The 27,410-nt window shown below is 39.9% G+C and overlaps 1 protein-coding gene across 1 annotated transcript; it reads right to left on the reverse strand.

Moving 5' to 3' along the window:
- Positions 1-8,546: 8,546 nt before the first annotated feature.
- On the reverse strand, positions 8,547-26,681 carry LOC141557263 (uncharacterized). The gene is made up of 5 exons (XM_074292678.1): positions 26,476-26,681; positions 25,094-25,190; positions 24,044-24,170; positions 23,503-23,598; positions 8,547-16,889 (listed from the first exon to the last, which is right to left on the reverse strand). Exons 2-5 carry the CDS (start codon positions 25,127-25,129, stop codon positions 15,889-15,891), a joined length of 1,260 nt encoding a protein of 419 aa, XP_074148779.1. The 5' UTR covers positions 25,130-25,190; positions 26,476-26,681; the 3' UTR covers positions 8,547-15,888.
- Positions 26,682-27,410: the final 729 nt, after the last annotated feature.

Below are 27,410 nucleotides of genomic sequence, written 5' to 3' on the forward strand. Positions count from 1 at the left end.
GCAAGGGTTAATGTTGAAAAATTATCCATGTATATGATTTGGAAAATAAAAAGCTTTAATAAAGAAAAAAATTTTAATCTAAAAATAAAAAAGAATGTTATCATTCTTTAAAATTTCCAGTACTATTTAATCCATTCCGTCTTTAAACTCATAAATGGGAAGCTTTTCTATGAAGAATGGAAGTAGCATTCAGCAGTAATACTTGTTGGATTTTCTTTGTTTGCTCTTTTTTTTAAACAAGTTTCTTTTGGTTAATATGACTGAGCTCAATGACTGGTTTTTAATAAAGGGGAATGCTATTCCAATCTAAATATAATTATGGAAACTGATGAAAACCACGAACAGTTAGCATAGAAATGGTTTCCTGAAGTGCAGAGTGATTGGCCTGAAATAATGACATCAGAGTTTGCCGTGAAGACCTGTGATTTACCCCAAATATGTGGGTTTCCCAATTCGTGTGTGATCTTAACATATTCCTGTGTGTTCCCATTCTCTTTTGCAGATACTACATGTGTAGATGGGAAAGTGAGATCCTTGTATGGGAAGGAAATTTATTTATGTATTACCTTTAAAATGAATAGCTAGGATGATACAAATTTTACTTTATTATGATTATGTTTAAGATGTAAAAGTATTGTTATTTCCTTTTTGTTCATTTGTTGTTTCTATTTACACACCACTGGGGACTGAAGAGCTGGAGTGGTAAGTAGAGTTTTTACTTAAGAAGTTTCTGACAAAATTTGAATTTTAACTGTGGGGTGATGGCCTGTATCTGGGAACCCACATCTGTAAGTTGGAGTTTGCAAACCAAACCCAGAACATGGATGGATGTTTAGATTCTAGGCAAGAGTTGCCAAGGATAAGCCCTACTGTTTTATATATTCATAATTTTTCTGCCCTGTGTGATCTCTGCTGTTGAATAAGATGTGTCCACTAACTGAAAGATTTCTCACATTTGGCGTGGCTTCTTTCCAGCATGAACTCTCTGGTACTGAGCCAGGTCTATGCTCGTGAGAATAGGAACATTCACAAAGTTTCTCCAATATGATCTTTCTGAAGTCAGTTAAGATGTTTCATCTGGCAGGCCTTCTGACATCCATAAGGCTTCATTCTAGTATGAATTTTCTGATATCTAATAAGAGATATGATGTAGAGGAAGGACTTCCCACATTCATGAGCAAAGGTCCTATCACATCAGTTAGTCAATAACTCCAGCGATTCCCCATGGCCTCCAGTAGCAAATACAAAATGCTCTGGTTGGCCTTCAAAGCCCTTCATAACCTTGCTTCTTCATCTTACTCTCCAACACATACCCTTCAATCCAGTGACTCCAGCCTCTGGCTTACCCCACAAACAAGACCATCTCCTAATTCCAGACATTTTCTCTGGCTGTTCTCCATGCCTGAAAGGCTCTCCTTCTTCTCCAACTACTGACCGCCCTAGACTGCTTTTAAATCCTAACTAAAATCTCCTCATTTACAGAAGGCCTTTCTAAAGCCTCTCTTAATTATTCCCCATTTATCCTGCTTTGCATATATTTGCTTGCATATTGTTTCCCCCAATTAGAATTCAAGCTCATTAAAGACAAAGACTGCCTTTAGCCTCTTTTTGTATCCATGGCACTTAAAACACACTGTAGTCATTTACTAAATGCTTATTGATTATAACACACAATGCATGCAAAGCAATATGTGTGCTACCTACTGCCAAGTCCACACTAGAGAGACTGATGATTTTCAATGTTAGCAATCAAGACTTTATTAATCATGATTAATCATGATGTCCCATGACAGATATCTCCTAGGGGAAGCACATTTCACTAACAGTCCTCAAGCTACCAAGGGACTTTCTCTGCTTGTCCCAAGGTTATCTGCCTCCCACTGAGGAGGAACCTACCCTTAAGTAAATCTAGGAGATACCCCAATTACAGAGGTACAAGGGAGACTGAGGAAATGCAAGAGCCAGTTCTAGTCACAACCAAGAGCACACCAATTGTGGGGGGGGGGGGGGAATCTCCAAGGAGTTTTTATAGGTGTAGCTATGAGTGTGCACTGGGGGAATCAGTGACATAAGCTAATAACAAGGTTGTTTACCAAATTTCCCACTGATGATATCTTCCAGGAGGACCTCATATGTTTATCAGTTGTTTATGAGCACACATGTTATTCACCAAATTATATAATGAACTCTTGTTTTACATAAATTCACATTAAGTGAACTCCTTGGCAGGTAGCAGTGCAACCCCACACCAAGGGTCCCTATTCTTGACTCTTAGGGGCCTCTGACCCACATGGGGAGGCTCTCAGTGGAGTCCCATGAGGGAAGGCAGAGGTCTGAGGAACAGTTCAGAAGTATCTATCTTAATACTGAAAAACAAACATCCAAATAACTCCATCACAAAATGGTAGCCTAACCCAAAATGAAGTCCATTATGTCAAAGTATCACACTCATTCTTACAACCCAGATTATCTTTGTTTGGCTTGTATTCTCCTCCATACATGACTTTTATAATTATTTTTATGCCTTTTCTTTTCTAAATCAGGTCCTTTTTTACTCTGGTTCATTTGCATGGATTCCAAGGCTAGCTAGGCCACAGTGTCGACACAGATAAGTTTCAACTTTCAATTTGTTTTTTCTCATGTGGTAAACAAAAATGCAACAAAACAGATAATTTTAATGTATAGTTTACTAAGTCACTCCGTGGCCCTCAGACATTCTTAGGTATGGTTAAGTGGCCCCATATGACACAAATCTGGGCAGTCTCTGAAATGTCCAATATGGAATGAGAATGAGGGTAGGAACCCAGGAAACTTAATTCTAACTATGTCATAGCAAGCAAGAGACTAGGGAAGGGGGAATTCCTGGTTTCCAAATCAGTTAAGTCAAAGCAAATACATGTCCTGGGGCCAGGTCTTATTTTCAGGTCCCATCCAGCAGTCTATCCAAGCCCTCTCTCCATCTATCTACCTTGACCCATCACCACCTCACTCTTCCTCTCTGTGCCCAGCTTACCCTTCTATCTTTAATTCTGGATAAAAGGGTCTGAATCAAGAGGGTCAACTTTGGGTCAAATCACCACTTTTGTGAAAACCCAGATCAAAATTCCCTTCCCTGGACATCATTCTCAAATATATATTGTTTTCCTCTATTGGAATATAAGTATCTTGGACAAAAAGACTGTTTTATGTAAGAACCTCTAAGGCTGAACAATTTCCGGTTTATAACAAGCACCTAATAAATGCATTTATTTATCCACCCCAGGCCCTGCTAAGAGCAAAAGAACTTTTCACATCTTAACACATCTAAATTGGTGCCTTCAGAATTTCATATAGAGAAAGTATATACCCTCAGAGGCAAAATATTCCACTTTCCAAGTAAATAAACCAAAGGCCTTTCCTTGGTATTTGGCCAAGAGAAGAATAATTCTTCCTCTCTGCAGGCCAACCAATAACTAACAAGCATTGGGAATAGTGCTGAGGATTTATTGACATAGAGGGATCAAAGGCATCTCAGTGGGCAGGTTCCAAGGCACAGGAGAAAGCTGTCCTTACCCAGACAGATCTGTATTTTTCAGCAATGTCTCTGTACACTCAGCTGAGTGTTGGATTTGGTGTTATCTATATCGTTCATTATTCTCTTTTGCTGTGTTTCAAATTTTGTGGGGTCTTTAAGAATGACTAGGATTTCAAGGAACTAAACAAAAGTTGTAGCTCTTAAAGAGCACACTGCATTGACTGTTAAGGATATTGCAGGATAAGTTTGTTGGTGTGGGAAAATCAAATTTGTCAAAGACTATTCGACATGTTTAATGGAATTAAGTCAGTCAATAAGCATTTATTAAGCACCTAATAAGTGCCAGTCACTCTGCTGAATATGGGAGACAAAAGTCCCTGTGATAAAATGCAAACAAAAATATACAAAGCAGCTACCTGCAGAATAAATAGAAAATAATTAACAAAAGCAAAGCGTTAGAACTAAGAGGGCTTGGGAAAGATTTCCTGTAAAAGATGGGATTTTGGTGGAAACTTAGAGAAAGCCAGAGAAATCAGCAGGGAAAATTGAGGGAGAGCGCTGTAAGCATAAAGGAGAGCCAGAAAAAATGCCCAGAGTTGAAAGATGGAAGTTCTTGTTCTTAGAACTAGGAAGTCAATGTCACTACACTAGAATCCAGGGTACAGAGTTTAAAGGAAAGGGCATCTGAAAACGCAAAACAATACCAACTACTGACAAATGATTGTTGCATTGTTGTCCTTGGCCTAATACATTTAAAGAAAAGAAGGGCTTCGGAGACCTGGAAGCTTTATTCCTTTACATAAAGTGGTGAAAAAGCTTCTTGATGTTGAAAGAACATCAAGAAAACTAGTTATAAAAAATAAATAAATAAATGATTAAAGCAGCTGCTAACTTATAATTTTTAAAATTACTTGCTGAACACAAAACAAAAACTAAGGCCCGAGTAACTAGGGAAAAAAGTAATTTTTTTATGATGAAACTTGCTCAAGGTTCTGTAAAACCATTGTCTGAAGGAGGCTGTAAGAGCTGGGCATCTTCATCAGATTGTAAAACATCCACCCCAAAATTTGGGGATTTGGGTTTGTTTTTTGTTTTGTTTTGTTTTGTTTTTAACTTTCAGTGGACCTGAAGGCTTTGTACCAGGGAGAAAATAATGACTGATAAATGTCGTGATACCTTCAGATGCACCACTGTTCTAGAACGCCAGAAATCGGCAGATGCAGATAGAATGTCGCAAAATGACCTCGCCCAATGATAAACATTCTTCAAACTATTAGCATTTACATAGATTTACAAAGAGTTTAAAAGTTATCTCTTTAGTATGAAGAGAGGATGACCGAGGGCTCAGCCCCGCCACCAGCCTTCAAAAGCCCGAAGGAAGCATGGCGGCTGGGCCTGGCCCCGCCCCTCCTCAGGTGCTTCCGTTCTAAGCAGGAGGGACTTCCTGCGAGACCAGGGCCCCAAGCGCGGAACGGACGAGCTCCCGGGTGACGTACTTCCGCTTCCTGGAGGTGCCCGGCGTTCCCGCTTTTCTCTTTGCCAGCAAAGTCTGGGAAAGGTAGTTCGCAGGCCGCGGTGATTGATGCGCATGCTCTGCTGTGGCCCCACTCCACCCATTTGTTGCCCCCAGAAAGTGGCGTCAGCAACATGGGAACTTTGGGAGACCTTGATTTCCCGACTCCCTCCCAGCCTCGGGAAAAAGAGTTCGGATCGTCCGAAAGAGGTTTCTGTGACTCCTCTAGGCTAGTTGGACAGACTGGGTTCTGTGGAGCATGCGCACAATTACTCTTCTCCCGCCCTCCACGTTTTCAAGACTGTCTTACTACATTGGCCGATATAATGGGGCGGGGCCAGAACTGTGATCCAATCAGAAACGAGGAGGCGGTTCCTCCCAGGCTTTTTCCCTAGTCTCCCTTGCGGGGCTTTCAGTCGTTAGATGCCCTAGATTAGAGTGGAGCCAAGGCTGTAGCACTGATTAAGCACTTCTCGTGTGCTAGGAACTGTGCTAAAGGCAGGAATACAAATACGAGACCTCCTACTCTCGAGGAGCTTGTATTCTAACGGAGACGAAAACAACTAAAGCAGAAAGGAACAATGGAGGTGGGGTGATGATGAAGACAGAGGTCTGAAGACCTCTTCGGGAGCTGTCGGGAGAACGAGGCTGGCCCCGGGGCGGCAGGACGGAGGAGGCTGCTGGGATGCGGGGTTTCCGGCCCCTCTTCTCTTTGGCTCGGGTTCTTAGTCCTCCCCACTGCAGAGCCACTTCCGGCTTGGTCCTCATACGTCATCACTACCCTCTGCCCTTCTGACGAGATCAGAGCCATGAACTCTAAAAGCTACATGTGAGGAGGGGGCTTAGCACAGATGTCTCCATTCCCCACGGGGTACACTGCTGGAGAGCTCTCTGATGTCTCTACATCAGGTATCTTTCACCTTTTCGCCAGCTTCTGTTTGTCATCTTCCTCCAGTAACTGACTGCAAACCCCTTGGAGGGCAGGAACTGCCCTGGGGTGAGATGAATGATGAAGTCCTCACCTGGTCCTTCTCCTTAAATAGAAGATCTGGGAGAAACTTTCCCACTCTCCTCCAGTCCGTGGAAGGGAGGAACCCAAGGAGCAGAAAACTCGGATGATGTGTGAGTCTGACTTGATTAAATGTTCTTGCAAAAAGAACTTCTGGAGAGTAAATAATGAAGTCGTAGTGAATAACCAGGTGGGGCCCCTGCTTAAAGCAGCTAGTAGGAGCTCTTCAATACAAAATCAAATAGAGAAGTGTTTGATAAACCAAAGACTTCAGTTCAGGGGATGGGTGTGGAGAAGAAGGACTCGCTGTTTGAAAGGGAAAAAACGACCTGCTGAAAAAGCTGAACCGACTAGCAGAAATTAGATTTGGATCACTACTTCTCACTACAGGCTCCAAATGGATACATGAGACATAAAACGTGACACTAAAAGCAAATTGGAGAAGAAAGAAATTACTTATCGTACGGATGAGTTTACAAACTAAACAAAGAATCACACAATATAGAAAACACAATTTTTATTATATGAAATTTTTTAAAATTTCAAAACAAATATGTGATTGAAATTAGGAGAGAAATAAGTGGGGGAAATCTGTCTCTGATAAAATTCTCATATCTCAGATAAGAAACTTAAATATTAAATTTATAAAACTACAAGACATTCATTCACCAAAAGATAAATGATCAAAGGATAGGTAATTTTCAAAGAGACTATCAATAACCATACAGAAAAATTCATCTAAATCATTAATTACAAGAGAAGTGTAAATTAAAGTAATTCTGAGCAAGTTCACTTCGAACCAAGCTAGCCCAGGCTTCACAATAGAGGAAGGGAGAAGAGACCAGAGAACATACTATTGGAAGAACTGGTCCATCCCTTCTAGAAATCAAATGGACTGACACCCCCAAAGTTACTAAACTGTGCATAACCTTTGACCCAGTAATGGCACTATTAAGCCTAGGTTTCCCCCCAAAAAATCAAGGAAGAATAGAAGGCATGTACTAAAATATTTATAACAGATCTTTTCATTCTAGCCCCAAATTGGAAACGAAGGGCTACCTTCCTGTTGGGGAATGTCTAGACAAATTATAATTTTTGAATATAATGGAATATTGTGTCATAAGAAATGAACCCAAAAATGGATTGTTTTGCAGAAAATTGTGAAGATTTCAATGAAATGATGCAAAGCAATGTGAGTAGAAATAGGAATACAATTTGCATAACAGTATAGGGAAAACAACTTTGAAAAACCTGAAAATTCTAATCAATGGAATTACAGGTCATACAACCAAAAAGTTCAAAGATAAAGGACACAACTCACCTCTTATTAGAGATGCAATGAACTCATAATGCAGACACATTCAATACCTATATTTTCAGGTATGATCTATGAAGAAATTAGTTTTGTTGAACTATGAATAGTGGTGATGAAAATATTACTTTCTGATTGTGGATGACACTATTCAACAGGGAGATTACAAATGCATGTAATCATATATGTGTATATTTCTTTTTTTAAAATCATGCCTAAAAATAGGCAGGGATTTTAAGAGATGGTGGAAAAAATTAATGTCTTTTAAGCCTCCGGGAAAACCTTTGAAAGAGTATAATGAATTGGAGGAAATGGCAGATCATGCCTTCATGAAGGCATATCACATTCCTTCCTCCATCCCCAATAGGAGGATGATAAACTCTCCCCAAAAAAAAGATTCTGAAGAAATTTCTAGCAACAATTTATAAAGAATATTGGATAATCAAAGCAGTCATTGACTCTGCCATGCCACTTTCCCATGCGGGTAACACCCATGTTATCTAATAGTGAGAATACCTCTGCTCATTTCATCTCCTGAAGGTGTCAAGGAAATTTAAAATTATTATTCAATCCATGAAAATTGCTGAAATGTTTTGGCAATCATAGCCATAAGTCATCTTATCATGTCATGTCACTTTCCACCAAAGCCTTGGTTTTAGCTGTGCTGCTGGCAGTGATAGTGACCATTCTTTTGGCAACAATAATTGTCATCAGACTAGGGGAAAAAAACAAGGGAATAACTTCAATACTGTGGGTCACAAGAAATACCTGGTGAGGAATGCTTATTACCATCTGAGGAGGCTGACCAGTCACACACTAAGAACAGCATCATCACTCCTTCCCTTGTTGGCTTTTGGTCCATTCTGAACCAGCTGAAATCCCAAATAATATGTAAACATTAGAAATTATTGGGGGAAATGAAGGGCAAGAGCATTGTACCAAAAGTATTTTTGTTTCTTTTGAATTTTTTAAAAATATTATAACTGATTTATAACTTTTAATTCCAAGAGGTAAGAAAGCATAGAATAATTTGGTTTGGAAATATTGCTAAGGGCAATTTTGTGATGGAGCCAGGCTGAAAGACTAATTTCCATTCCTCTTGGATTTTTTTTTTTTTTTGAGATATTCTTCATTATCCTTTGTCCAATCTTCAATGTTCTTCCTATATTAATAAGTGGATTTTTTTAGTTGTATTTTTTTTTTTAGAAACTAAAACCAATTTTTGTTTTAAGATAAGAGAAAGGAATGTGGAAGCTTAATGTGATTTCTCTTTGAGAAAAAAAATATATATATACATATATATAATAGGCATGCTGACAACATATTTGTAACCCACTTGTCATTCCCACTAATAATGTCAATCAACATATTAACTTTTTGCTCTATGCCAAGCACTAGTAAACCCAGAGAAGACAAAAAGAAATTTTAAGCACCTTCTCTCAAGTTTATATTCTATTATGTTCCTTCTGTGTTGTACTGATTTATGTAATATAAACATAAGAAAGTCCCACATAATGAGAGGACTGAAAACAGGAGACAGGGGAAGAAATCAGGAAAACTTTGCAGACTCACCTCACTTCATATTACTTTGCTTCATGTTCCATTTTGCATGCAAACTGGCCTTCAACCAAACTTGAAATTCCAACATCACCATGCCCTTTCAAAGGGCATTCTCTACCTCTGAAATGCATTCAATTTTCACCTCCAGTTTATAGAGTATCCCTAGCTTTTTTTTCCCCCCACTTAAAGAATCAGCTTAGGTACCAATACCCAATTTACTAAATATCTCCACTCTTCCTTCTCCCAGTGTTCAGTAATTTCTCCCTTTCCAATTTACTTTGTATATATTGTATCTCCCTCCCCTGCTCTTCCCCCAGTATACAAAGATTCTGGAAAAGACACCTGTTACTTCTCTTATATTCTTAGGACTTAAACAATCTTGAGACAGAGTCGGCAGCTAGCAATTCTTGGTTGGATTGTATAAGATTAGACTGAAAGTAACATGATAGATTGAATTGGGATTTGGGAGAAGGGGAGATAAAATGTATACAGTGATTGAATCATATAGATATACCAGTTATATGGAAACAATGATATAAAATGTGTTATAGAGAATTGGTGATGTTGATCTGGAACTAATAAGGAAGATTCAGAGATCAAATCATTGCTCTATTTTTCACAAATCTCCAGTGGTTCACTATTGGCTAGAGTAATTTTCAAACTTTGGTATGCAAAATTTTCCCAAATCTAGTGACAAAATGAGGTTGTTGACAGATTGGAAGGGTCTGATGCCAGTCATGAAATCAGAAAGTGAACTATTCAAGACCAAGAAAGAACAAGGTTTAAAATATCAATAAGAGCTAAAATATATACATGTTAGACCATTGACAGAAATGGAATTATATCTTACAGGCAATTAGCTTTGCTGGCCAGCAGCTTCAAAGCAAGGTAGATATCAAGCTATCTGCCTCAAAATGATAGGTGAGACCTTAGGACTTATTCCTCAAGATAGTCTTGGGTTTAAGTACCAAGATTTTGTTTTAAGCATTTATCCAACACACATCCTTTTATTTTAAATACTTTTATTGATATAGTTTTTGCATTAAGATTTCCCCCCTTATCCCTCCCCATAACCCTTCTCAAGACCATCCCTTATAACAAAAAATCTCTTTTTAAAAATAGGAAAATGTCTCAGCAAAACCAATTGACACATCAAAAAAATATATCTCTAGGATATCCACATGACTCCCATCTCTGCTGAAGGAGTATATGAGGTGCTTTCTCATTCTTCTTTGGGCCAAGCTTGTTCTTACTTTGCAATGTTCTTCTCGAGTATTTTCTGATCTTAACATTTATATTGTAATCATTGTGGAGGGTGTATTTCTGGCTCTTGTTTATTTCACTTTGCATCAGTTCACTTAAACTTTCCAATATTTCTCCATATTCATTTCTAACAGCACAGAAATATTCCATTCCATTCATATATCACAATTCAGCCATTCCATAAACAAGGAGCAGCCACTTTGCTTTCAGCTATCACAAAAATTGCTACTTTATTTTGATATAGACAGGGCCTTCCTGACCTAACAAATCAATAATTCTACATTGCTTTATAGATTCATTGTACCGATTGATATCCACAAAAAAAAAAAAAAAATACATTAGTATCTCCTCTTTCCCCAACTCCTTCAACAATGGCTATTCCTTTCTTGTCAGCTTTACCAATTTGCTGAGTGTGAAGTGAAACTTCAGAATTGTTTTGATGTACAGCTTGTTATTAGTGATTTGATTTGGATTAGCCTTCCATATGGCCATTAATAATTTATAATTCCTTTTGAGAAATTTATTCATCTCTTTATTGGGGAAGGAAACCAAAATTTAAATATATTTTTATTAGCCCATTTAGCTGGAACTAGGTGCTCTGGGGAACAAGCTTCTAACATTAAAATACACATAAAATTCCCTTTCTCCTAGAAAAAGACTTCATATTCAATAAAGCACATCACTCTTCTTCCATTCCCACAACATTCACGGACATGAGTTTTCCCTCACCCTCTCCAAAACATCAGTGGTCCAGGATGTCCCACCTTGGTGTATTCCAATTATGAGTGCATCTCTAGCATACACATCCATATAATCAAGCATATACCAGGTCCAGGTTTCACAGTATCTAGTCCTTCTGTATCCTGGTCAGCAAAGCTTCACTAATGTATCCCTTTCTCAGTTCATGCCCTTATGGCTTTTTGGCCTCCTAATGAACCCACCTGCTAACATCCAAAGAGTCTATTCTGAGGCACCAATTTGAATTTTATCATTCTATCATCTGCTATATTCCCTGAGATAAAGTACATCTGAGGAATAATTAAGCTGAATGTCCCTAAAAATTAAGCTAGAGAGTGACAAATCTTTGGCCTGGAACAAAACACTTTCCTTCCTACTGAAGGAAAGTAGGAGGGAAGTTGGTTTTGAATACTGACTTTGCCATCAGAAAAAAATCAGTTTTATGTAACTTCTATTTGTTATAAGGAAAGGTTTAATATACTAGAGGGTATATGGGGAAAATAATATTTTTAAAAAGGCATCAATAAAGTATAAATGCACACATTTAACATAGATGTATATACAAATTTGTATACACAAATGCATATATATGTTTGGCTGAAGGCAGCAAGCTTATTATAACTATAAAAGTCGTTAGATTTCTCATCCAATTCCCTTCTAAGATCCAAGAAGAGAAAAACAACAGAAAAACCAATCAATACTTTAAAAATAACCTGACATCTTATCCAAGTATTGCCATTACTGTTGCAAGTAACACCTTAAGTTACTATAAATGGATGAGATTCTCAATGGGCAAATATAAAATAAGGCGGCAAAATTACAAACGTTAATAAAAATAACAATAGCAGCTAGTATTTATATAGCACTTTAAGGTTTTGTTTCACAAAAAGTATCTCAGTTGATCCTCACAACCCTGGGAGGTAGGTGCTATTATTCTCCTCATTTTATAGATGAGAAAACTTGAAGCTGAGAAGTTAAATGACTTGACCACGGTCACACAGCTACGTGTCCAAAGCTGGCTTTTACTTCTGGACTTCTTTAGTCCAGGCCTAGCTCTCTATCCACTTCACCAACTACCTCATCTACCTTAAACAGTCAGGAAAAAGCCAAGAAGGTAGAAACTGTGAAAGATGTAGAAGCAAGCACAGCACCTTTGAAATCATGGTTCAGCAAAATACTTCAGAGGTAAGAAGGAAAAAAATGCTATTATATTTAGTGATTAGATCACTAGAGCAATTTTAGTAGAATGGTTGAGACAAAAATCAGGATCTAAGGAATAGAGAATGTAATATCTGAAGACATTCAGTTTAGAAAGTTTGAAAGGTAATGGATAGAAAAAAAAAAGGGATGGTAGCACAAAGAGTAGTCATGAGAAGTCAGCTGTTTTTCTTTAAAGTACTGAGAAGCCATTGTTTTTTCCCTTTTGCTCTGATTTGTATATCCCAAAATGATTCATAGAGCAATATGTATTAAAAATAAATATACTAGAATAAAAAATAAAGTACTGGAAAGCATTACCAAGCCTGCTAGAAAAGAAACTCCCAATTCCCACCAGCTGTTAACTGCTATACCCCACAATCAGTTGGAGTACAAGGATTATTGGGATCATTAAGCTACATTCATCACACCAGCAAGACTGAACCCCATAAAATAAAGACAGACAAACTATTGGTCTAGAGAGAGGGATATTAATTCAATTCCCATGTGAAAAAGAACAAACGTGAACTGTGCCTGGCACATAGTAAACACAATGCTTAAGACATGAAAACAAAGTTAAGCCTCTGGTCTTTGCTGAAAAACAAGAGAAATGTCTGGAGAGAAAGAAGAAAAATTGAGAAATGCTTCTATTTCTCTATTCGATTCAGAAAAAGGATAGACTTTGGAGAACAGTGGGGTGTCCAGTGGCACTAACCTTATTCACTAGCTGAGAAAGTAGGGGCAGAGATGGCAGGCTTTTATATCCTCAATAGGCAGCAAGAAGAAAAAAATCAAAATCAATCAAAAAGAAAAACTTTAGAAGCTCCCTGTCAAACTTCTGGTTACCTGCTCTCCCAAAGCTATAACCCAGGTGTAACCCCAAGCATGATAAAACCTTCTATTGATAGTTCTGGATAACAGAAAATTAGGAGTGAGGGAGCTGACCCCATTAAATGAGATTATCTTCTCTATGTCATTCTACAAGATTTCACATAAAATAGTGCTATATTCCAGTTGGCAATAGAAATTCCCCCTATACTCCAAACACTCCTGTATTGGCAAAACTTAAATAAATTGCTGCTTCCTCCCATCCAAACAACTGTTAACTTATCAGGGTTTAACTACATTAATAAGAAAAGCTGAATTAGAGATGTGCCTGTAAGAAGCTGATAAGGAGCCATCAAAGACTGAAGAAGGAAAATTATTGTTGGAAAAAGTTCTGCAGTAAAGGGATAGAATCAAGGACAGAAATAGACTATGACTTTGACCTTAGCCAAGATTATTAGTGTTGCCATGGAAAGGCTCTTGAATCAGAGGATATGGAGCTGAAGCATGTCTCAGGCACTTACTGTGTGACCTCTGGCAAGTGACTTATACATCTCTAAACTGATTTCATTTGTAAAATGAGGGTTGTGCTAGAGGATCTCCTGAGGTTCTTTCTAGCACCAAATGTAAAATTTCATCATCTCTCCCTCTGACTAAAATGCAAGAGAGCAGGTGATGATGATTTTGAGTAGTTTATAAGACTAAAATTGGGGTTGGGGGAAGGGGGAAAGTACTTTTGAGATTGCCACAATTTTCCTCAGAGAACACTGAGTCTTCTAACATAATCATGGAAACTGGTTGAGGAAAATTCTAAGGGAACTTGAACAGGGAAAGGTTTGGAACAACACTATGAGAAACTAGGGATTTTGTTTTTGATTTTTAAAATCAATTAAAAAATATGATTTTAGTTTGAAATCTAAATGGTTTAGTTAATTGCTTACTAATAAAAATTTTTCTGATGTACACAATCTTTTCAAGACTGCATTCACGAAGATTCTCCAGCGTTGTCTAATTTGAGAAAAGTCCTGTCTTCTGGCAGGAGACATTCTCACACTGATTACATTTCCAAGCTTATCTTCAGGATGAATTTTATGAGTATTTCATTAAAAAGCATTCCGACATTATGAAGTCTCTCTTGAATGCATTTTCTGATATTTGATAAGTTTTACTTAATGGAAATTCCACTCTTATTTCATTCACAAGGTTTCTCAATAACATAACTATGAGGTTAAATGTTTTGTCACTTTCAAGTGGTCGTTCCACATTCATTCTGTTATGATTTCTCTCCAGCATGAATTCTCTGACGTAGAGTAAAAGCTGTGCTTTGAGAGACTTCATTCATTGTTCAGTGTTTCTTTCATAGAATTTTTTGAATAATCGAAAAAATCTCAGCAGGCATAGAAGGAATTCCCATTTTAATGATCTCTAACAAGTAGTTGTCCAACCTCTACCATCCATTTAACCTTCAAGGAGGGGAGAAATGCCAGCATAATTCAGAGGGCATTATTCAGAGAGTTCTACTTGCCAGAAGAGTCTTCCTGACATCGAGCCTAAATTGACTTCTTTTCAACTTGCATAGCTTAAGAGAGTTACAATGTCTGTACCTTCAGTTTTCTCCAAGCTAAACATACCCAATTCCTTCAACTAATCCTCCCATGACATGGGCAAAAAGACTTTCATCAACTCAATAACTTTCCTCCAGTAATACTCCACTTCAAAGTAAATTGGGACTATTCCCTTGTTATTCCTGGAAGACTTACACATAAGCATAAATTTTACTTTTAAGTAATATTCCCTTTGGGATATCAGGATCAGGACTTAAAAGCTTAAGAAAAAGAAATATACATTCCTCTCAATTATAAGGCAAACTCTCCCAAGCCTGAATCCTGTATAAATGAATACTTGAATCCAGAATAAAGAAGGCACCTCAGTAAAGCAAGTGCCTACAGTACTCCAGTTCTACTGAGGCAAATAGTGATTTTTAATGGAAGACATTTGGTCTTTCATTATAGCCTGCCAAGAACTTTAAATATGACCCTACCACATACTGTATCAATTGTCCCTCCTGGTCTTTCATTACCTGCAGATGTAATAAGCATGCCATTGTATGCTAAATCAACCACCAAAAAAAAATAGTTAAACAACATAAAGCCAAAGATAAATCCCTACAGCACACCCCTAGAGTTCCCTCCAGACTGCTACTGACCTAACAACTGTATTTGGGGGTCTGGTGACCCAACTAGTTCTGAAATCATCTAACAGCACCATCATCTAGTCCAGAACTCTGCATTTTTTTGTGCAAGAACATGAGAAACTGTCAAAAGACTTAATTGAAATCTCAATAAATTGTATCCTGCATCATTTGAAAGGATGACTGTAGTAAACCTGTCCCAAAAAAAGCCTAATTAATCTTTAAAGGACTCTTCTTTAAAAAGCCAGACTTTTTTGATGATTTCAGTTATTAAATGAATATTATATTCAGAACAGTGTTCTGGCAGGCCCTTTCTGCGTAAAGTCTCTATACAGTATGAATCATCTGAAGTCATATAAATGTCTTAATCTGACAGATGGAATTCCTACATTCAGAAGAATATGAACTCTGATGATTAGTTAAAAATTAAGCTCTGATAGAAAGCCTATGCAAATTTATTATAGTGATAAAATTTCTATCCAATACAATTTTTAATGTACAATATGAAGTGAGGTCTGGTAGAAGGCTTTCCCAAAAATTACATTAGTAAGGCATCTCTCCAATATGAATTCTGATACTAAGAGTTGTGTTCTAGCAGATCTTCCCACATGAGAAATGTATCTTATCTCCAGTATGAATTTTCTATCATTGAGTGAGGTATGTGATTCTGTTAATGGTCTCCCACAATAATTATATAAGGTTTCTCCCTAGAATAAACTCTGTTTAGGTGTGTACTCTGACAGAAAGCCTCATAACCCTAAGATTTCTACCCACTATGAACTTTCTGATGCCGAGTAAGGTGCGTCCTACGACTAAAAGCCTTCCCACATGCTTCACATTGATAAGGCTTTTCTCCAGTATGAAGTCTCTGATGTCGAGTAAGATGTGTCCACCATCTGAAGGACTTCCCACATTCGTCACACTGGTAAGGTTTCTCTCCTGTGTGAACTCTCCGATGGTGAGTGAGGTCTGTACTTCTGGAAAAGGCCTTCCCACACTCATCACATTCATATGGCTTCTCTCCAGTATGAATTCTCAAATGCATGGTAAGAGCTGTGCTCATGCGGAAGTCCTTCCCACATTCATTACAATGATAGGGTTTCTCCCCAGTATGAACTCTCTGGTGCATAATGAGAGCTGTGCTGAAGGGAAAAGCCTTGCCACACTCCTTACACTGATAAGGTTTCTCTCCAGTATGAACTCTCTGGTGCATAGTAAGAGCAGTGCTAAGGCGAAAGGCCTTCCCACATTCTTTACACTGATGAGGTTTCTCTCCCGTGTGAATTTTCTGATGTTGAGTAAGATGTGCTCTCTGCCTAAAGGCCTTCCCACATTCTGTACATTCATACGGTTTCTCTCCAGTATGAACTCTCTGGTGCATAGCAAGAGCTGCACTCAGGCGAAACGCCTTCCCGCATTCTTGACATTCATGCGGTTTCTCTCCAGAATGAATTTTCTGATGTTGAGTAAGATGTGCTCTCTGCCTGAAAGCCTTCCCACACTCATTACATTCATAAGGTTTTTCTCCAGTATGAACTCTCTGATGCATAGCAAGAGCTGTGCTCAGGCGGAAGGTCTTCCCACAGTCATTACATTCAAAAGGTTTGTCCTCATTACTCTGTTGCCTCTCTACCCTGGACCCACCTTCTAAGGTTTCTTCCAGATTGGAGCCATGGGGACCATAACTTGTGAGTCTTCCTTGGTATTCTTCCAGAGAAATGCCCAGCTTTGGAAATGATTGTTTGATTTCAGGCCAATTCTCCCAACCTAAAAGAAATTAAAAATATGTAAATAGCTTTTTTCATCCCACATTACACTTAAAATATGTATTCTAAGTCCTCCACCAATAAAAAAGAAACATTAAAATATAGAACATATAACATCATATTGTACCTGTTTAGTAAATTTTTACATGATCTTCAAAACACTGTGAGTTATGATAGTATTAGATCAACTATTACATTTTCCAAATAAGGAAACTAATGATCAGAGAAATTCATGGATTATACCAGTGTCACACTGTTACTAAAATTAGAACTCAAACCAAGGTCATTTGAGCTCAATTCAAGTGTTTTTCATTATACCTTGAAGCTTCCCTATACAAAGGAAATCACTTATTCTCTGAAATTTAAAGGGAATTATTAGAGACAAAAGTTAAAAGGTAGATAGCCACATTCAAGTCAATACAAAAAATAAATATTCTAATAATTAGAATTTTTCAACTCTGACAAGCAATCCCATAAAAACAAAGAATATCAGTCCACCAGGACATCAGAGCCTACAAAAGTATGGGAATGAAAACAGCATGTATAAAACTAATCATAGGGGGAGAGAAACTATCTTAAGAGGAAAGGGGTAAAAATCAATATAAAAGGAATAAATTAAAGGAAAATGAAAATAAACATAACCTAAAACTTAAATAAACAATAAAGGGGGTGGCAGAATAGATTTAAAAACACAACCAAGAATTTAGTGTAAAAAAGAAACATCTAAAAATATTCAGAAAGAAAAGGTCACACAAATTTACTATCTAGTAAGTGATCCCCCAAAGCAACAGTTGCATATAAATTTATGAAGAAAAAGAAGCAAATGTTTTAGTGAAGAAGACAACACTGAAAAAACTATGTACAGAAAACGTATAGATGGATTTTGATCTTAGAATGGAAGGCACTAAGCAGCTGGGAAAGAGATCGGGGAAATTGGGTCGGAAATGAATAGGAAAGGAATTTCGAAGAAGCTTAGATCTGAGCCAAGTTCTGAAGGAAGCTCTAAGACACAGGGCTATAGAAGAAAAGCACTTCAGGGGAGACAGGAAAACTTGTCTGATTGGGAGGACCAATACAGCGTAATTCTCTACTATATCTACTCCAACAATGACAAAGGAAGAACACTAGACCAAGTAATAATCAGGCAAGTGAAGGAACATTTTTCATGGATCCAGATCACAGCAAGTAGTCAAGTCAGGGTTTTCAAAAAAGGGTGGCCTGTCCCATGTCAGTTTCACTTTGAAGCAAAATCCCATTTTTAACTCATGGATTTGGTAAGGGCCTCTTGATGAATAGCAAAGGGCATGAAATGAGGACCATGAGTATCCTACAGTTTTGTCAAAAAAATGCAGAGTCTCTCAGCTAGTTGATAGGAAATGGGGACATATCACCCAGAGCCCAACCAATATCAGAAACCTACAAAACTCAAAAAAAGAAAGAAAATTATCAGATTATTCCCCAAATCACAGTCATTAGGGCCTACTTAGTTTTTTAGCTCCCTGCTGTGAACTAAGTCTGAAATCCTTGAAGAACATAATACTTAATACTTTAGAAAAAGCAGGTGATAGCATCCCAAATTACAGGGACCAGAATGACGCAAGACAGAAAATTCCTCAAGAAGTACAGAGCCTAGCCTAACACAAATTCCCAATTTAAAAAAAATTTTCATGACACAACTGAAGAAAAGCACAATATTAAATGCATCCTTTTCAAAACATAATGCAATAAAAATTACATTCAATACAGGAACATCAAAACATAAACTAAAATTAATTAGAAACTAAATAATCTACTCCTAAAGAATGAGTGGATCAACGAACAAATCATAAAAACAATGAATAATTTCATTAAATTCTAAATGCTTGTAACAACAAAACAGAGAAAAAAATGAAACAGTAAGTAGAGCATGTAACTAAAATCCTAGAAAAAGAACAAAATTTAAAAATCTCCAATTTGACACCAAACTAAATCGCGAAAATAAAAAAATAAAAAATAAAAAAAATTGTAAAACTGAAAGTAAGAAAATCAATGAACTAATAACACTAGAAACTGATTTTATGGGAACATACAATAAATCACTGGCTAATTTGACTTTTAAAAAGAGAATCAAATTGCCAGTATCAAAAATGAAAAGGGTGAATTTACCACCAATAAAGAGGAAATTAAAGCAATTATTAGGTGTTATTTGCTCAATTACGCACCAATAAGTCTGACAATCTAGCAAAATGAATATAAATTGCCCAGATTAACCGAAGAGAAAATAGAATACTCAAATAATCCTATTTTAGAAAAAGAAAGAAGCATCAATTTCACCAACATTTCACATCACATACCAAGACAAGGTCAAAATGGGTACATGATTTAAACATAAAGGGTGATAAAAGAAAATTAAGGAAATATGGAATACTTTTCCTGTCAAATCCATGAATAAAGGTAGAAATTATAACCAAATAAAGCAGAACATTACCAGATGCAAAATGGATAATTTTGATTATATTAAAGCTTCTACACAAACAAAATCCATATAATCAAGAGTTGAAAGAAAGCAGGAAACTCAGGAATAACTTTATAGCTAGTTTCTCTGATAGAGGCCTCATTTTTCAAATATATAGAAACCTGCATTAAATTTATAAGATCAGAAATCAAATGTTGAAAGGATATGAAGATGGGATTTTCAGAAGGAATCAAAGCTACCTACAGTCATATGAAATTGTTCTAAATCTGATTAGAGAAATGCAAATAAAAACAGCTCTGAGGTTCACACATCTTAGGGTGACTAATATGCCTGAAAATGATAATGACAAGTAGTCAAGGGGATGTGGAAAAACTGGGACAGTATTACAGTGTTGGTGGAGTTATAAACTGATCCAAACTTTCTGCAGAGCAATTTGGTACTATACCCAAAAGTCTAAAAAACTGCATATCCTTTGAGCACTAAGTCTATATCCCAAAAAGATGAAAGAAAAAAAGTGATGGCAAAAAACAGAAAAAGAGGGGATGTCCATTAATTACAGAATGGTTGAACAAGCTGTCGTATGATTGTAAGGGGATAATATAAATATATAAATATATATATATATATATTTTTATAACATGAGGTGCTGTAAGAAATGAGGGAGATGCTTTCAGAAAAACCTAGGAAGACTTACACAAATTATAACAGGATGCAAAGTGAAGTGAGCAGAACCAAGGGAACATCATACACAATCACAGCAATACTGTAAGTTGATCAATTGTCAATGACTTCGCTATTCTCAACAACAAAGACAATCCCTTAGGACTGATGAAAAATATCATCCAATTCCCAGAAAAAATTAATGGATTCCGAATACAAATCAAAGCATATTATTTAAACTTTATGTTTCCTGGTTGTTTTGTCTGTTTTCTTTTACAATGTTAACCAATATAGAAATGTTCTGCATGACTGCATATATACCATACTTATAGCAAATTGCTTGCCTTCTCCAGGAAAGGGGGAGGGAAAGAAAGAAACAATTTGGAATTCAAAAGAATTTTTAAATGCTAAAATTGTTTTTATATGTATTTAGAAAAAAATTAAATTCTTAAAAAAAAAAGCCAAAAAAAGGGGGTGACCTAATAATTAACCTCAGAGATAACATGTAGCCACTAGAGTTTGCTGGTTCTCTCACTGTCAGAGACTGGGGGAAAAGTGGAGAGTTGGGACCTGATGCCAGGGGATTTTGAGACAAAGAATGAAAGAGGAAGCAAAATGAATGGCTTTCATAGCTTGTATTAGGTGTATGAGTATGTGTGTAATTTTTTTTTTAAGTAAAGTAAGAGACAGAGATCTCAGCTGAGAGAGGCAAAGGAGGGAGTGGGGGCAGGCAAAAACTTTAAGAGAGAAATTTGGAATAGCTACTGTAGGGAGACAGGAAACCAGTTAGAAAGGAATAAAAGGGTTTGTCTTGCTGAAGATGAAGACTTCATAGTAAAGATTGAATAATATGACTTTGTAATGCACCCAATCAACATGATGGTAAAATTTCTTCTACTTTCATTCACTAGAGTAAAGGAATTGGATGATGGAATAATCTAGAACTGAAGTATGGCAGAACAACAGCAGTGATGAGCTAAGCAGGTAAGAGATTCAAGAGCAGAAATCAGACAAGACAAAATAAATGGCTACAGGGTTAGGATGGAGCAGAAGGCCCCTAAGTCAGAACCTGAGGAAGTAATGAGAGGTGGAGAGAACAAGCTCTGATGAGTTCCAAAGAACAGGTATAGGAGGGATGAATTACAGGGATAAGAAGCTCTAAGATAAGAAATTGTGATTAGATTGGAAAATGCCAATTTCTAATAAGGAAAGAACACTTGTGTGTCATGACAATATTGCCCTACATATTATCCAGCCTTATTTCCACCTTCACCATACAATTCACAGAGACCTCTTCCTCTACTTTCACATCCTCCCCACCTGCCATCTATATCAGGGGTCCTCAAACTATGGCCCTTGGGCCAGATGCGGCCCACCGGGTTATGGCAAATGGGCTGAGGGGCGGAGAAAGAGTATAAGTTTTTGTTTTTACTATAGTCCTGCCCTCCAACAATCTGAGGAACAGTGAACTGGCCCCCTATTTAAAAAGTTTGAGGACCACTAATCTCTATTCTCTTTCAGTAGCCTAACTACTATAGATTTAACTGTCACTTTCATAGATAACTGCCAGATTTACATGTTCAGCACCAGGCGCTGTCCAGAATTATAGGTCCTTATAGGTAGCTACTAGATATTTCAAATTGCATGCCCTGAAGACATCTTAAATTCAACATATCTAAAATTAAATTATTCCCCCTCCCAGCTATCAAGCTTCTCTATATCTGAGGAAGGTCCCACAGCCACATATTCTACTTCTTAGTAACCCTCAGAGGGAATGCCTTTGAGAATAACAGGGAATTCTGGAAGGGGAGGGGGAAAAGGAAGGAGGAGGAAAGATAATTTTTGAACAAGATGAATTTAAGAGAGAAATTTGGAATAGCTACTGTAGGGAGACAGGAAACCAGCTAGGAAGATTGTTGCCCCACTGAAAATGAAGAACTAGAACTCACAAATTAGACTGGAAACTCTATGAGGGAAAGAGACTGTTTTTACAGACCCACTGCTCAGCCCAAAAGCCAGCATACAGCAAGAGCTTAGAAAGTTCTTGTTGAATATATTACAAAAATAGTCCTACTTGTTTCACTTTCTGTTTGGAACATATTCTACTTGGATTTGGTTTGGCTTGAAGAGTTGCATTCACTTGTGAAAAGATTTGGCAACAACACTATTTGTAAGGTAAGCAAGAAGCAAGGCAAGGCTGTTCACCAATATTTCCCTAGGACAAAAATTGCAGGTCTGGAGAGAAGTCAAAACAATCTATTTATCACTGAAGAATCTTGAAGCATTTACACAAACAAAACCAACAACAACAAAAAAAAGATTAAAAGTACAAAGCTGGGAAAAAAATATTTGCAGCCAATATTTCTGAGAAAGGTCTCATTTCTAAAATACATAAAGAACTGTATCAAATTTATAAGCATACACATCATTCCCTAACTGATAAATAATCAAAGGATATGAACAATTTCCAGATGAGGAAATTAAAGCCATCTATGGTTATATTAAAAAATGCTATAATCAATATTGATTAAAGAAATTGCAAATTAAAACTCTAAAATACCAACTCACACCTCTCAAATTGGCTAAGATGACAGAAGATAATGATAAATGTTGGAGAGCATGCAGGAAAACTGAGGTGCTAATACATTGTTGGTGGAGTTGTGAAATGGTCCAACCATTCTAGAGAGCGATTTAGAACTATGCCCAAAGGGCAAACTGTATATACCCTTTGACTCAGCAGCGCCATGACTGGGTCTGTTTCCAAAGGAAATCATAAAGGAGGGAAAAGGACCCATATGTGCAGCTCTTTTTGTCATAGCAAAGAATTGGAAAATGACTGGATGTCCATCACTTGGCTGAACAAATTGTGGTATATGAAGGTAATGGAATATTATTGTTCTATAAAAAATGATGAACAAGCTGATTTTAGAAAGGCCTGGAAAGATTTACATGAACTGATGCTGAGAGAAACAAACAGAAGCAGGAATGCATTGTACACAGTAACAGCAAGATTGTGTGATGATCAACTATGAAAGATTCGATTCTTAGCAGTTCAGTGATCCAAAGCAATCCCAATAGGCTTTGGACAGAAAATGCCATCTGCATCTAGAAAAAGAACTAAGGAGACTGAATGTAAATCAGTACATTAATCTCCCCCATGATTTTTAGCTTTTCTTCCAACATGATTCATAAAGCAATGTATGTTAAAAATAAACAAGAATTAATTTTAAAAATTTGTATAAATAAATGAAATGAAAGAAACTGGAAGTAGCTCAGAGAATGGGAGAAGCTATACCAAATGTTATGACAAGATGTAATGGAAGGCTACTAACCATTTCTTAAGGTAGTTAAGTATGAGGACTATAAAAGCCTTTATGAAATAGCACAAAGCAAAAAGAAAGTCCAAGCAGACAGATAGGTGTGTGATAGGACAATGGGGTAGGGAGGAGTCAGACAGACAAAGCAGGAAAGACATTCTCCCTCCTTGTCTGGACCTCACCTGGACGGGGGCCTGTGGGGACATCTCCCTCTGGTATCCAAAAGTCTTCACCTCGTTCCAACTGGTCAATCATAGCTGGTTTGGAAACGATGAGTCCTGTTCATTGGAAATAGAAAAATGCTGAGTTCAGAGTCAGTTTGGGAGCCAATCCTAGTCCCTTCACTGTTTGGGGAAAAAGCAGGCGTGCAGGGACTCCCCAGAGGAGGTAGAAAGGATTGCTCAGAGATGTTCTGTGGTCTGTTCCTAGAAGTAGAAGGAATAGGGTCACAGAACAGATTTTGGGCTCAGAGAATTAGTCCCGCGATCCAGTGGAATGATCAGTGAGAGCAAATTAGCCCCCTAAGCCCACAACATCCAAAGGCTGGCTCTAGAAAACAGGCATGTTTTGCTTTCCTGTCCCACTTCCTATTGCCACTACCCTCCCCACCTCCTCCATCCAGAGAAGCCCCCTCTACACTGAACCTGGAGCCTCCATACTCTGGAGTTCTAGAATCCACGCCGCCAGTTGCTGGGTCAAGTAAAGCACTGCATCTGTCCTTACCCAGAAAAACCAGGTTCTGGTAGTTCTCCAGCATCACATCCCGGTAGAGAGCCTTCTGATATGGGTGCAAGTGCCCCCACTCCTCCTGGGTGAAGCCCACAGCCACATCTCTGAATGTCGGCAACTCCTGAAACACCAGATAGATTTACGGCTACCCAAGATTACTCTAAACGTGAGCCAGAGAAGAGAAGCAAGGTCACTGAGAGTTCTAGGCTGTGCATTAACCAGTGTACAAAGCGTTGTCTTCATATCCCTGATAGCTGGTTGCACGTGGCTGTCATGAGTATTTTCCCAAAAAAAAAAACAATTTAAAATTTAAAGAAACTTCATTTCTAAGTGCTGACCCAGCCCGCACCCCCACTTTACATTAGATACTTGGGGCAACTCTTCTCCTTCTTTATCATAGTTTGGGTGAGAGCCTTGCCTTCTTTCTTGAAAGGCACGAGCCAGCAAACAGGTGAAGATTTGTTCAAAGAGAGTCCTAGTCGTCGTGCTTACTCAGTGAGACCCCATGGACTTTGTCTGCAAAGACCTTGGAGAGCTTTACCATTTCTTCTCCAAAGTGTCCTCATTCTACAGCTGAGAAACAACGTTGGCAAATGGGGGGAGAGGGGGAGTGATTTAGTCACAGTCACCCAGCCAGTGTCTGAGGCCAGGTCTTCCTGACTCCAGGCCCATGGAGCTCCTAGCGGCCCCCACTATCATTGGCAATCTAGCTAGAAAGGAACAGAACTGCTCCCTGTAGGACGATTTAGGGCAGGGACTCCACTGCAGCCAGATTCACAGCCACCCCCCGAGAAGCCACAGAGCGAGCCGTTATGTTACTCGGGGAAGGGCAAGGGCAAGCAAGAGTGCTCCCTTTTACCCGAGCTCAGCCGGCTGATGGCTCCCCATGCCACGTGGGAAGCTTAATTGCAAATTCTTCCTGGAAAAACTGGACTATTAAAGATAGAAAATTTACTTCAGAAAAGCTTCGAGACTGCGCGATGAGTACAGTCCCCTTCTAAGAGCCCCAAAGTCCTGGGATATTCAAAGACAGACGGCACTCACCTGGCGGACCCCGGCTGTTAAGAGTTCAGAGGCCATTGCTTACACCACTACGCTCCCACCACTTAAAGGACGAAAGCAGAGGCAGCTGCAGGCAGGCCTGGAGAAGGGAAGGAAAGACAATGACCCCTTCTATACCCTACCCACCCCTTCCTCCCTCCCCCAAATCTGGACATCTGTGTAAAAAACTTTGGCCCTCCCCTCATACCAGAGAAGTCTGAACTACCGCAGCCAAGGGCGCTGCTCTCACACCCCGCACACAAACGATTCGTGCACTGCGGTGTTTCTAACATTCTGGGGTACTCTTCTGGCCCTTGCAGGTCACCGGCGGCTTCCACAAGCCTCCCCCCAAATTCCTCCAGCCCCCAAACCCAACGGGGAAAGTGGTTAACTCTGCTTCCCGGCTCAGGGTCCAGGAACCGCCCCTCCCTCATTAACGCCCAGTCTACATGGGAGAGCTTGGGTTCCTCGCGCTTTTCCTCGAAAGGAGGGGTGGAGATGGGAGGGTCAGGAAACCAGGGCGGGGTGGCTTCCAGCCTGAGTCCTTGGGGAGGGGGGTACGGGGGATCCAGAAAAGCATTTGGAAGCTGGGGGGGGGGGGAAGAGGGGCGGGGAAGGAGCTTAGGGTAGGGGCCCGAGGAAGGGATTGGGGGGGAGACGGTCTGGAAAGTTGGGAGAGAAGACTGAGGAGCATCAAAAGGGCCAGAGAAAGGCAAAGATTTGGAAAAGGGCGTCGGAGGGAGGAGGCTGAGGGGAGGGGAGGGTGTGCTAGAGCTGCGGCTCCAAGCAGTCCCGGGGAAGGGCTCTCCTGGGAGCAGAAGGCTCGGTGAGGAGGGGGAGGGTCCAGGAGAAGGAGGGACTCTGGGGGGGGAGTTCGGAAGACGGCTCCTGGGGAGGTCTGGGACATAGAGAGAAGAGGGGTCAGAGAAGGGGCCACTGGGGAGGTCCGAGAGGGTGGGGGCTTCGAGGCGGGGGCTCTCGAAGGAGGGGCTTCTGGGAAGGTTGGGGAGATTGAAGGGGGTCAGTGGAGAGGGTCCCTTGAGGTCCAGGAGCTTGAGGGGCTGAGGGTCAGAGAAAGGGTCTTCCAGAGGAAGAGACTCAGAGGGTCCCGGGAAGAGCGCAGGGCATTGAGGTAACGGGGAGCGCCAGGAAGGAGCCCCGTGGTCGGGGGTCCCGGACACTGAGGTTGGGGGAGACGGCTCTAGAGGGAGGGAGCTGGGAGGATGCTGGGAGGGCAGGGGAGCTCCAGGAGACCGAAGGGGTCCGGGGGGGTACGCTCAGGGGAGGGAGCCCGGGGGCCCGGGGTCAGGGTCCGCGGTGGGCTCCACGCCTCGGGTTCAGCCCGCGCCGGGCTCCCGGGCAGCTGCGGGGCAGAGCTCACTCACCACGTTGGTCTCCGGAGCGGGCGGGGCGGGGGCGTGCACGGCCGGGCTCGGGCTCGGGGCTCGACTCGGGCTCGGACTCGGGCTCGGACTCGGGCTCGGACTCGGACTGGGGCTCGGGCGTCTCCGGTGGCTCCGGGGAGCTCTGCACTGGCCGCTTCCACTCTGGCCTCTGCCACTTGGTAGCCGCGCCTAGCTGAGGTGGCGCGGGAGCGGGGGGCGTGCATGATTTCCGGTGACGCGCCTGCTCCGAGATCGGAAACCCACGTGGGGTCAGCCCCTGGCCCCTCTGGCGAGCAAGGCCTTCCGGGAAATGTAGTCGGGCGGCCCCGGGCAGCTGGTGCGCGTGCTCCGGAGAGCCCCACGGGACCCGGAAGGGTGCCACGTGGGAGGTGCACCCTAGCTGAGCACCCTCGGGTCTCCGCTACGCCCACGGGCTGCTCTGAACTACCCGGACGTGGTAAAAGGGTCCTCCGTTAGCCCGCGCGGCTCCGCTGAAAAAGGCCCATATAGCCTTGCGCCCATCGCCCAGAGAAGGGCCGGAACACGGACCCGTCAGAGGAGAGCCCGGGGCTCCACGTGCTCTCCCAGCCCCGTCTTCCCGACCGTGTCTGGGTCTGAGGCGCCACGTGTTTGAGTGCACGGTTAAGCTTGACTTAAAAGTATTAAATACTGATCGATTATTAACACTTATCAGTTATTAAATTAACTCTATATGTACAGATACATAATGATTAAATCAATATCTAAGTTATCAATGTTATTAGAGCTTAAGGCCGTACAAAGACTTGGGGGATGTGATAAATACTCCAAAGATATGAACAGCCAGGGCTCCAAAGGAGACTTGCAGTCTCAGAAATGTTCATTTCTAACATAGGAGAAATCGGTCTCAAATTACAAATGACAAAAAGTGGAACAGTCATGGTGGGAAGGGCTTT

Source organism: Sminthopsis crassicaudata, chromosome 1 (genome assembly GCF_048593235.1).
Source record: "Sminthopsis crassicaudata isolate SCR6 chromosome 1, ASM4859323v1, whole genome shotgun sequence".
NCBI lineage: Eukaryota > Metazoa > Chordata > Mammalia > Dasyuromorphia > Dasyuridae > Sminthopsis > Sminthopsis crassicaudata.

Coding starts and splice junctions, on each gene's coding strand:
- LOC141557263 (XM_074292678.1), bottom strand. CDS start 25,129: ATGGCCTCTGAACTCTTAACAGCCGGGGTCCGCCAG. Junction 24,171..25,093: donor TAACAGCCGGGGTCCGCCAG/GTGAGTGCCGTC, acceptor CTGGTGTTTCAG/GAGTTGCCGACATTCAGAGA. Junction 23,599..24,043: donor CCAGAACCTGGTTTTTCTGG/GTAAGGACAGAT, acceptor TCCAATGAACAG/GACTCATCGTTTCCAAACCA.